Source organism: Cyprinodon tularosa, unplaced genomic scaffold, assembly GCF_016077235.1.
Source record: "Cyprinodon tularosa strain WSP-4 unplaced genomic scaffold, ASM1607723v1 ctg306, whole genome shotgun sequence".
In the NCBI taxonomy this organism is placed as follows: domain Eukaryota; kingdom Metazoa; phylum Chordata; class Actinopteri; order Cyprinodontiformes; family Cyprinodontidae; genus Cyprinodon; species Cyprinodon tularosa.
In genome coordinates this window covers 802,335-814,682 of record NW_024039015.1, presented here as the reverse complement: position 1 = coordinate 814,682, position 12,348 = coordinate 802,335, and the positions used below count along the sequence as shown (strand labels likewise).

At 38.4% G+C, this 12,348-nt stretch overlaps 1 protein-coding gene across 4 annotated transcripts in view; it reads right to left on the bottom strand.

The window, feature by feature from the left end:
* The window catches only part of ccny (cyclin Y), a 40,342-nt gene that overhangs the window by 8,292 nt on the left and 19,702 nt on the right, over positions 1-12,348 (bottom strand). The window contains exons 2-9 of one of the 4 annotated variants that reach the window (XM_038292026.1): positions 10,283-10,357; positions 8,476-8,496; positions 6,818-6,852; positions 6,702-6,725; positions 6,098-6,198; positions 5,951-5,986; positions 2,574-2,631; positions 2,074-2,193 (exon numbers count right to left, since the gene is read on the bottom strand). In XM_038292026.1, the coding sequence (XP_038147954.1) occupies positions 2,074-2,193; positions 2,574-2,631; positions 5,951-5,986; positions 6,098-6,198; positions 6,702-6,725; positions 6,818-6,852; positions 8,476-8,496; positions 10,283-10,357 (470 nt within the window). The remainder of the gene's footprint in view (positions 1-2,073; positions 2,194-2,573; positions 2,632-5,950; positions 5,987-6,097; positions 6,199-6,701; positions 6,726-6,817; positions 6,853-8,475; positions 8,497-10,282; positions 10,358-12,348) is intronic. The other 3 variants (XM_038292028.1, XM_038292027.1, XM_038292029.1) reach the window with 3 other exon arrangements.

Genomic DNA, 12,348 nt, shown 5'->3' with positions numbered 1-12,348 from the left:
TTTGCAAATGGCAGCAGTAGGGAGCCACAGAAGAACGTCCCCATGCACTGGAAAAAAATCAAAATCTTAATAAGTCATTGTTTCTTTAAATAAGTGCATTTGTCCTTGGATTGAGGTAAAAGAGACATTTTGCCAATGAACAAGACAATTTACATATAAAATAAAAAAAACAGAATAGCATTATCTTGTTTTAAGTGCATGTTATCTAATTATCCTATTTTAAGAGTAAAAATACTCATTCAATTGGCAAACTCATTTACCTACTTAAATTAAGGGTAAATACATTTAATTTAAGATAATTGTACTTATCTGTAGATAGTTTTTCCAGTGTGAAACAGTGATTTAGACGCCAGTTTGGAAAGAACACAAACCGAACAATAGCGTCTCATTTTAGGGTTTTACAATTTAAACCAACAGAAAGCATAGGTGTAAAGTGAATGGAAAAGATCAGAAAAGTCCAGATTAAAGACTAATTTTTTTTTTAAACTAGCTTAGGACTCATTGTTTTTTGCTTGTGATTTTACTTTTTCTTTCGCAATGTTTTTATCTTTCTGTCTCGCTGGTGTTGTTGCAAAGTGCTAAATAAATCAAGTTTGATTTGATTTGAGAAAATATGTCGTCCATTAGAGTTTGGGGCCCTGAATCAATACATTTACTAGAATAACAGTTATAAATTTTTGAGTGTACAATCTACTAGACTAACAAAAATAAAGATTTGTCTCATATTAATTTGCAAAAAAAGCTCAATTTAAGATCTTGACACAGATATTACACTGGAAAAACGATATAGAAATAAGTTAAAATTTTGTAAATTAAGTGTATTTACCCTTAATTTGAGTAGGTAAATGGGGTAGTTTGCCAATGGAATGAGTATTTTTACTCTTAAAATAAGAGAAAATTGTGTTTTCTTATTTTAAATCTACATTGTCTTGGTCCATTGGCAAAATTCTCTTTTAGCTTCTTAATTAAAAAAAAAATTCTCTTATTTTAAGAAATAATGACTTATCTAGATTTAGATTTTTTTCCAGTGTATGTCAGTGTGTACTTTGACTAGGCCATTCTAACTCATCGATAGCTTTCACCACTGCAGCTCCTCCAGTTAGGTAACTGTTGCTTTACTCATTACCTCCTGGCCAGGTGGTTAAAGCAGACAGACATACATGATTACCTTTTTCTCATAAAGGCCATCTTTGTGGAGTATACAACTAATCGTGTTCCTTGGTTTATACAGTTTGAAACGTTTACGGAAAGATTTATTCTTAAATTACACACAGCTAGTCTCTATTTATCATATGTATGTTATTTTCTGCACGTTCAGCAGCCCGTTACGTCGGCTCAAGTAAATATCTCCACTGTGAGATCAATAAAGTCAATCAATGGCCTGTATTTGATCTGCACTTCTAAAGATCTAAGCTGTGGATTCTCTTGTTTTCTTTCTTTTCCATCTTTTAATTAACCGTTCAATCTCCTTCCCAACAGAGTAATGATAACAACACGCAGAAAGCATCCACAGCTTCTCTCTGTGTTCTCATCTCTAAGCTTTCCGCTGGACTAAGCAGCAGCCAATCATCTGCAGCCTGGCAGGTTTTACTGTGACGGCAGGGAGGAAGCAGACCATACGTCAGCCGCACTTCTTCTGAACAGCCACATGGATTGAAAAAGATACTGGCAGTCAGATAACTGATGCCAGAGTTATAATGGCAGTTATTCTTAGAAACAAAGGCACTGTTCACACATTTAAGCATCTGTGGTGTGGAACAACAGGCCCCCCACTTTCATCCCCCATCCCTAAACAGTTGTATAGACCCCAAAAAAATCCAGGTCTCCAGAGACACTAATGCCGCTAGTTCATTGTTGAAGTGTAGCAGGAGGTGTTTCTGGTCAGATACGAGGGAAATTTATCAATTTATCAATTGTGAAAAAATGAAAAATAGTATTTTAGTTGGAGGTCCAGGAATAGAGAAACCAGAATAAATGGCAGCACATGATGTTGTTTAATCAGACTTGGAAAGCTACAACTCCTCCTGGTGTCGGCACACATTCTGGCTCACTGAAACACATTAATATACCAACCAGAGTGACAATAGCACACTCAGCGGTGAGCTGTGCAGCGCTGAAAAGCGTCCTGACGAAGCGGTAGATCTGCTTCTGCTCAGGGTCGTATTTGTCATAATCAGCAGGAACCTCAGACTTCTGCAAAAAGAAAAAAAAAAGTTAAGTACTATAAAAGGTCATGGCTGCACTTTTAAAAACGATGAAATTGTCCAGAGAGCTGTTCCAAACGAAATTTATTTTTCTTTTACACATGTGTAAACAAAATGTCAAATAAAATCTAAGTCTAAAAACAACCTTTATGCATCTCATCTGTTTTTTTCATTGGGATTATTTTTTAATGGAAAAGACACCTTTTAAAAGTGGCATTGGATTTTTAAGGAATAAATCAGATGGAAACTGATCCAGCTGGATCTGAATATTTCATTCATTTATATTCATTTGCAGCTTGTCTTGCTGATAGATCTTGACAGCTCAATGGTTTGCACCAAATTGAAGTTTGTCTGCAGCTGAGGCCATACCGTGAGAGGATGCAGCTTCTCATCAAAAATGTCTAACAACATTCGTCCGTCGACATCCCTGGAACGAGAAAAAGAGAATAAACATCAGGTTAACCCCTAGAACCCTACGGACCCACCGGTGGGTCCAGCTGCTACGTGACGTCGTGATTTTAACAAACCCCCAGTATTGATGTAAAAAACACATTTGGCACAGTTTGGTGACATTTTTGGATAAATGTGCCAAAATGGCCCCTCCGCCTAAGAAATTTCTCACTAATACCATTCTAAAATAAATATGATTCATCTGATTGAGTCCAAATTTGGTATATTTTTACACAACATTTAGATTTGAAAGTCTGTACTACTTTTTTATGCTATAAATAATATTTTGGTAGTGTTTTGCAATGTTTATTTCAAAGAAAATTTTGGCGAGGTTCAAAAAATGCTAAATATTTTGTATTTTGTCCCTAATATTTCAGGCAGGGTCAAAACTACAATGGTGCTGACACCAGAAAACCATTCTATGACATCTTACCTTTACAGAGGTACCAAAAGTTTCTTCTTAAATCTAATAGCTGTGAGGCTATAAGTGATTTACTTTTGTGTGTTTTTGTCAGGCAGAAATTTATTTATACCCCCTTAGGGTGTAAGAGGTTAAGAAATAGAACTTAAAACTCGCCAGTTGATTGAGATCTTTAATGGTAACGTTCTGGTCCAATGCATAAAAAGTTGGTTTTCTACGAGATTTCCATTTACAATAATCATATTGTCAATAATAATAATCGTTTTGTATCGATGCATCGATCCAAAAGCCGACGATCCGATGCATCGATACGTCCGCAAGAGAATCGATTCATGTTTTATTTTTCCTCCGGTCTATTTTTATCCATTTGCTCCTGGACGTAATTCTCCCTCCCGTGCTGCGGTGGCGCTAAACCTATTTTGCCCTCCTACCTCGCTTCCTTGTTATACTCTTACAGCAGTTTGTTACAGTGAGCTTGATGCAGACATTTTTGATTTTTGCTCAATATTGAAGCGTGGTCTGTGCTACACGCTGTGGGTCTAGATACGGCCTAGGCGGCGAAGAAGTGGGGGCGAGTTTAGTCCGGCGACGGAGGGACATGAGGGCCAAAAAAAGCGGAGATCCAGGTGGAAAAATGGTCCCAGCGTTCTCGCGAACCACGCTCTTCTAGCGGGTCAAAGTTGTTTTCTGCAGTTTCGGTCATAAAAACAAAACAAGCTGGCCTCCTGTCTGCGGTCAGCTAGCCAGTAAGGTGTAAAAAAAGAAAGAAAAAAATGACCCAATTAAACGAATCGAATCGAATCGTGGTGTATTCTTGAGTATCGAAAATAATCGAATCGTTGGGTCGGGAAATTGATAGTGAATCGAATCGCTATGATGGGTGTGATTTACACCCCTAGTTACACATCATAAAAAGTATCCAAAAAGGAAGAAAATCAGTAAAAATCCTTTCAGTTTCACAGCATTCAAGACCAAAAGCCAAAAAAAAAAAAAAAAAAAAAACCCCAGAAAAAATAAATCAGAAAACAGAGAAACTAAAGGATGTAAAGAAGAATATCAGTCAAGCTGGCAGATCTATTCCAACATGCAGTCACCTTAAGCAGCGCAATTCAATAAATAAGTCCATGTCTGGAAAAACTGATCAACTATCTGGTGAAACAGATTGCAACATGGAGTGTTTGTTTTGTAACAAGCTTAAAGAGACAACATAGCTTCAGCAGTGTATATATTTTATTTGCACTAAATGCTGTATGTTGAGTAGCAAAGGTTAAAGACATTGCTTTCTCCTCTCATAGCTTTGTTATCCGTTTTAAAACAGAACTTTATCTCCTTTAAAGCAGTAATAGATGCCTTGTTCCTATATTTTTTTACCTACATTTAATGGAAGAAATTCTGTTATAATTAATACTCATTTGTTTCAAATAAGTTGAATAAAAGACGTGTCTTAAAAAAGGCTAAATGATTTTATAAATTATAACTAAAACAATCTGATTACCTTAATAATGGATTAAACAAAAATATATATTACTGTTGCTGTTCTCTTGTGTTTATTCATTTATTTAGGAACTAATAGAGCTTTAACGTTAAAAAGGTTGCTTTGTCGATCAAAGTCATTCGATTAGAATATTATTAACTGCAATTAATTAATTACAGGACATACAAGCTTACTTTCATCTCCTTAGATAATATTCCTTCCACATTCTTCATAGTATTTGATCTCTGAAGCTACATTATCACTTTTTTCATCCTTCAGATAGAAAAGTTTATTTTTACTAGATTCTTGCTTTGAATATTTCAACTCGAGCTAGAAAACTTTGAATCCATGAAACCTTAAAGAAAACTATCATAGAAGAGGAAGAGATTGAAAGAAATAAATTAAATAAATGAGTCTTTGCGCTATTTTTAAACAAGATACACTACTGTTTATGCTCTAAAAACATTCTAAATGACTTCGTTTCGAGTAAATTCTGGATGCTACCCACTCAGGACACTTGGAATACATTGGACGAGCAGTATGGAGGAATATTGACACGTTTTTTGTGGACTTTTATGGACCTTTCTGCCTCGGGCACCATAGACCTCCATTATTTGAATGTCAGCAGACAGCAAGAAGCCTCCCAGATCTCCAGATGCATTTGAGATATCAAAAAAGTACTCCAGAGTGTTGTTCAGCATGGGGGTGAGTAGAAAATGAAGGCTAATCATGTTTTGGGTGTACTATTCCTTTAATCTGGATGAACTGACTGCACAGATTAAGGTTTCATGTGGACTTTCTCACTTCAAAACATATCAAAACTACTTTTTACCCACTGATCACTGCAAATATAGCTGCCATTGTTACAGGCAAAGAAAGGATAGGGTAGCTCTGCCCACCACATCAGACCCACCTTTTCCACCCTGCAGCCAGAGCATCAAAGATGATTCAGCCTCGTGTCAGAACTAAACTTGTACAAGCATCAAAAATGAAGCAGCACACGCGTTTTTGCTGCTCTTGCTGCCTGCGGTCTGAACGTAGCATAAAGCTAGTTCAATGACAAATGACATGACGTTGAATAAAAACTAGCAAGAGCAAGCGACGTTGTCTGAATGGCGAACGGTTATTAGTAAACATTTTGACAAAGGAAAGTGAGCTGCTTCTACTCCCCATTACATTCTTTTAAACAGCCACTGCATCCCGCATCTGAAGAAATGTGGTGACCCATTCTCTGGGGTAAACGGAAATACCCGCGGAAACCCTGACCACACTCTTTACATTTGATCACTGCTGCACTTTATGAAATGGAAATATTCATTTTACTGCTAAGTGTCATTTACGGTCTGAAAGCTGTAAAAAGCTGTCTAAGAAAAGTAGAAAAATGTAAAATACTTTCCAAACCTGTTTTTTATGTGGTAGTAGATTGCCAGAGCTACACTGTACAAGACAAAAAAGACAAATATAAGAGGATATTAACTTAAAACAAGGACACATCACCAGATATTTCTCAGTTAAAGAGAGGATAGCTCTAGCGATAAGGTTAATTACCATTTGATGGTGTATTTGAGGTTGGGCTGGCTGACTGTGCTGTCATCCAGAAATATGGTGGAACAGGAGCTGTATTTTCGTCTCAGTGGGCCTGAATGATGCTGCAGCACGTATAAAGACACAAACACATTCATTTAGATTGATCAACATCTTTATTACTATACTAGGAGCACATAATGGCCTTGTAACACAGATAGAGGGAAGTGCAGCCATAACAGAAAGTCCCTTTCAGTGCTTTAACATCTCCATGCAATATTTATATTCATAGTGGAGTCCATCTTTAAGGAAGAATAAAAATGTAATTTCCTGTTTACATTTTTTAAATTACATTTTTATTCAGGCTCGTAGGCTTATAATATAGTTCACCTTAACAGATCTTATGTAATTATAAAAGAAAATTCAAAATATCAACTCTAAATTGCATCTATGCTTGGAGAAAGTTTAAGATGAACTGCACCAAAAATAAAATCTCAGTTTCTATAAGATGACAGACAGAAACCAAACAAAACCGTGGACAGGGTATCAAATGATGTGATTAAAATGGTGGTGGGATCTGTGAAACAGACATATACAAGACAGCTGGATGGTCGTCTTTTTTTTTTACCTTGCTTTCCGAAATGTGTGTAAACTTGCAAAACAAACAATATAGTCAAATTATAAATTTTCACAATTCAAAGAGAAATTCAAACCAATGTGTTTTTTTTTTTTGGTTTTACTTACATGGTTGATGTAAAGGCTTTTTCGCTTTTCTCGAACTGCAAAGATAAGAAAACAGCTGTCAACTTATAGCTCTGCATGAATGCAGTACATAACCCCAACAGAGAGAGAGACTCACAAATTTACCACAATGCCCTCGATTTAAACTGCAAATGGGAATTGATCTATATTTGTTAAGATTTCAAAAGCTTTTTTATTTTTATTTTGTGTGTATAGCAAGCTGTATTTAGCAGGTTAAATTAACAGCTAAACTCCTGAATCAGTTTCTGTTTTAATCCTCTACAGACTAACGATTGAGGTTTACTGACAGTGAATGAGAGTGTCATGGTAACATACGGCTCTTTAGGATATTTATCTGATTCGACTGCACCTAAAAATCCTCTAACATCATTTCATGGCTTATTTTGCCTTCACTTCATTGATGATTTCATCTGCTTTTAAAATCTGTGCATCTCCTCTCTTTTTCACAACCTCATGTGACACCTATAAATGGGGTCAGCTGTTTATGTTAGTTCAAACTGTACAGACAATATTGATGATATTTTAATAATAAAAAACAAAACTCTTCCTCACCCACCATGGGTGGTCTCCCTTTTTTTTCTCCTCCAAGCTCGGGTCCTCTACCAGAGGCCCGGGAGCTTGAGGGTTCTGCACAGAGAGCTGTTTTTTAAGTGTTTTGCTGTTTTATGCAAATAATTTTTTAAATGTTAAATGCTTTGGGCAAAGCTCTCAATTTACCGGTCGGTCTACGTTCCTATCCTCACCTATGGTCATGAAATCTGGATCATGAACGAAAGAACGAGATCCCGGATACAAGCGGCTGAAATGAGCTTTCTCCGCAGTTTTTTTTAAGGACATTTTCAGCCATAAGTACACATGCAAAGTGTAAGAAGTTATTGCTCATCTATTGGCGCCTGAACCAGCTTTATATTCATATACAGATTTGTGAGTCATAGTTAGTCATCATAAGTTTGAATGAATTCATATATTTTAACCTTTTTTTTTTTTCTTTTCATCTAAAGAGTCAGCTCTGACAGTGTTTTTAGATCCAAATGTTGCCATGACGTTAGTAAAGAAATGTGAACGGGAGACAGAAATACTGTACATATATTTGCCTTGAATTAGAAAGCTCTAAAGGAGGAAAATAACTGCTAGCAAAAGCAAACAGCAGCAGATGGGGGAGCAGAATTAAAAACAAAAAAGTACTGAGGTGCCTCACATTTCTACCCCTAGTTTCCTCCTTATCCCTGATAACTAGGGATGCAAGAAATGCCCTATTTCACAGAGAAGTGCCACCGGTTTGAAGCCAAAAGCAACATTCAGATGCATATTAGTTGACATATTTTACAAAAAGAAATGAGGTTACAGTTTTGATCTAGCTTTTGGAAGCATTGCTCGCTCTACATACAGTTTCACTCATGGACCAACATGTGCAGCAGAAGAAATATGCACAGAAAATGAAAGCAGCATCTTAACTTGAGACACACACAGCTAAATTCACATTGATAGCATGACAATTCATAAAAAACAATAAAAAAAAAGACAACACCGGCCAAATAAAGGCAGTACAGAGTTTAGACACCAGGAAGGAGCCGCTCTCTTCAGAGGCAAGCCCAGACAGACAGTAAGCAGAGCGTTTAGCAGCCCTCTGAATCGCTTACCTCTCTTGTTGGGCATCAAAACTGAAAAACAAAAGTCCAAGTTGGCTTCAAGCTTCTACTCATTATAGAAATTTACAAGCAAGTACAAAATAAGATCACGTATAACAAGGTCGTCACGGGGTTGTTCATTAAGGATGCGGTTTTAACAGAAAAAGCACAGAAAAAAATTCATAAAAATATCCAAAAGAGTAAATAAAGACATAATACATGTATTATGCCTAGATGGCGCAGTCTTAAATCATAATGTGTGAAAAATAACCAGCAAATTTTCCCACCACAGTGTAATCATGGCTAATAGCAGAGTGTGGAGTTTAACCACATTATGAGGAATCAATAATCCAAGCTGTACGCAACCACCTGCAAGGCTCAAATGGCTTTCCTCCAGGGTCAAAGGAATTAAAGAGCATTAAAATGCTTAATCGATGTAAAGAGGCTGTATTTGAACTGGAAGAAAATCTAAAAACAGCTGAACATTACAGTATCTAGCACACATTCTGGAGTCACGATTTTGAAGATTTAATATCCTTCGATGCTTTCCTGCTTTGGAACACTTGAGTTCAATTGATCCCTTAAACCAGGGGTCGGCAACCCGCGGCTCCGGAGCCGCATGCGGCTCTTTAGCGTTCCCCTTGCGCCTCCCTGCTGCTTTTTCAAAACATTTTTTTCTTTCTTTTGTTTTAATATGGTGTGCAGGAGGTCAAACAACAAATAATTACCGTTTTTTCACGACTATAATGCTACGTTCACACCGGACGCAGAAAGAGCAGCAAAATCGCGTCTGCTGCTTCATTTTTGCTGCTTGTACCAGTTTAGTTCTGACACGCGGCTGAAGCAGCTTTGCTGCTCTGGCTGCGCGGTGAAAAAGTGGGTCTGACGCGCGTTGGGTGGAGCTACACTATCCTTTCTCTGCCTTGCAGCTATATTTGCTGTGATCCGTGGGAATAAAGTAGATTTAATATGTTTTTAAGTGAGAAAATCCACCTGAAAACTTCATCAGTGCAGTCAGTTTATTCAGATTTCCATCCTGCCTTCCAATATTATTTCTGTCGGAGCCGCTAAAACCCCCACATACCAGCGGTGCGCTGTCAGTAGGAATCCCTTCAACAGCAGCCTCTGGCCGGGTCGCCTCCTCGCGGTTCACCGCGGCGGTTGGTAGGTGTTTTTCATCTAAATATTTCTAAACTTCAGGCACCAGGATAATAAAAGCGAACATATTCTGTCGGCAGATTTCTGCATTTTAAGTTAATTTAGGTCTCAATAAACTGTTTCAGAGGAGAGATCATATCGCTCTGTATCATCAGCGATGTGTCTGTCTCTCTGCCAGCTCCCAGATCAGCGTCTCTGATTGGTTGATGCGGCGCGTCGTGCAGCAAAAGTTCAATTTTTCCATCTCGAGCTGCTGCGCGTTTGCAGTGCGTCAGATGCTTGAACGCTCCCGACGCGCTGCTTCAGCTGCTCAGACGCGCTGCGCCTGCTGCTCAAAAACGCGCTGCGGGACATTTTGCTGCGCCTTGACGCGCGTCAACCATTGACTTTGTATGTAAACTCGCTGCACCTGCTGCGTCCGGTGTGAACGCAGCATTAGACTTTCCACTTTTCATTTCCACATTAGCAATGACAAAGTGAGTAAGTATAACATGCTTTAATTTATCTGACTTAAAAGATTTCATGCTTGAATTTGAAATGACCAAACTGGGTTTTATTTGGGCATCCGAGCAGAGTGCTACATGGAAAACACTTTCCTTCCATTCTGCAACACTAACCTGCTCCAAATAGATTATTGTATTGACAGCAAACATGAACTTACCATCTGTCTGTGACTTGCTTAGAAAGATGGTGCTGGCCCGGGGATGATCCGAAGGGTTATTATCCATGGGAAGATCTGGAAATACAGATAAGGAAAACTTTAGCTCCAAAACCTTAGCACCATTGGAATCTGATTAAAAACAACAGTGTAATAAGAGGTAATGAATCAAAGTATCTTAAGGTTCAGTAAAAAAATATATAATTTTACAATTTAGATTCTAACAAAATACATTTTAATTAAACATGAAACCACGCTGTAAGAGGATAACCATCGTTTCATATTTTTTGTTAAATTCTTAAATTGGCTTCAGTGTTAAACTGTCTCCCTTGTAATGTAGGGAACTGAACAGAAAGGTAACCTTTTAGCTGACAGAGTGCTGCATCATGGCTCTGCTGTGTAAACAGCGGTTTGTAAATCGATAAATTCTGCAAACACAGCAGAACGTTATAGATCTACTGATCGCACCAGAGCTGGCAGGGCAAAAATAAAGCCTTCAGCAGGATATATCTACGAACCCACATACCGGTAGGTCATCGTGTCATGATGAGCAAAACAATTCAATGATCGGTCTGTTCGCATAATAACTGCAGAGGTAACTACTCAACCTCATAATCCTACCATTTGCAACACAGCTTGTGATTGTGGGGGAAAAGGGAATAATATATATGTTTTTTTAACATTGTTGTACAAATACAAATCTTAAAAATGGAAATGCTACGATAGAACTCTCATGCTACCGAAACCATCTAAGGCTAAATGATGGGCTAGCTGAGAGCCCAATGGTAAGCAAGGATGTCCCACCTGAATTGTCCCCCCACAGTGAAAGAATCTGTCAGAAAGATAAAGATTAGCAAATCGAGTGAGCTACAGTTAGCCGTGTTTTTAAAATTCAGTCTTCAAGAAAGAATGGCAAGGAGGAAGCTATTGGTGAAAGAAATCCATAACGTCCAGTTTACAGTCATGTATGGGATAATGGAAATATCTTGTATCTGTACTTGTTCTGTTAGTTCTCAGTGTTGCATTTAATCCAGCCTATGTCCAGTCATGTTATTCTTTTAGAAAGGTTTGAATATTCTGTTAGTTTTAAGGGAACAGCACTTAGCTGGTTAAGCTTTACTTAAACTCGATACTGAGGCATAAAACAATCATTTGCATGTGACAAATGTTCGAAATATTTTAATTAACATGCAATCAAACACTTTTTGGATTCTCTGAATATGACTGGACAACTCACCATAAAAAAGGCATGAATTACCTATTTTAAAGTCTTAAATGGCCATGGGAGGCCATAATGTTGATGGTAAAACAGTAAACGGCCAGTACTTTTATAGCGCTTTTTCCAAGTCGAGGTCTTCACCAAAGCAATTTACACTGATGGTGGCAAACTAAATTGTAGCCACAAGCTGTCCTGGGGCTCATCATGTTATAATTGAACTTTATTGATCTCACATTGGAGAAATTTACCTCTGCATTTAACCCTTCCCCTTGGGGAGCAGTGGGCTGCCATTGTGGGGCGCCCGGGGAGCAGTGTGGGGTTAAGGGTCTTGCTTAGAGACTCAAAGTGGCAGTCTGTGGGAGTGGGTTTCGAACTCATAATCTCAGGATTCCAAGCTCTATGCCCCAAACCGCCACTCCCTCACTGACAGAAGCTAGGCTGCTGTAAACTGGTGCCACCAGTTCCTCTGACCACCATCAGTAGGAAATAAGGATGGAACGGTTTATGAAAACCATCCGAACCGTTCAATTCGACTGTCTCGGCTGGTTCACGTATGTTGCGTTCGGTTCATGTGCTGCTCCTTTTTCTCATAGGTGAAGCGTGTACACTCCAGAGCAGAAGGTGGCGGTACTGCGACCAAAGCCAACCACCAGTAGTAAACAAGAAGAAGAAGCGAAGCAGCGTTGCCGGGTGTAGCAGAAAAAAAAATCGGTTGTTGTGGAAAATTGTGTGGGTATGGCGAGTGGGAAAGAACAGGAGTTGGAAGACGGGCCAGCAGCACTTTATGGGTCTGCTGTATGGGACCACTTTGCATTTAGAGTGACCTACGCTGACGGCGGAAAGAAAGTTG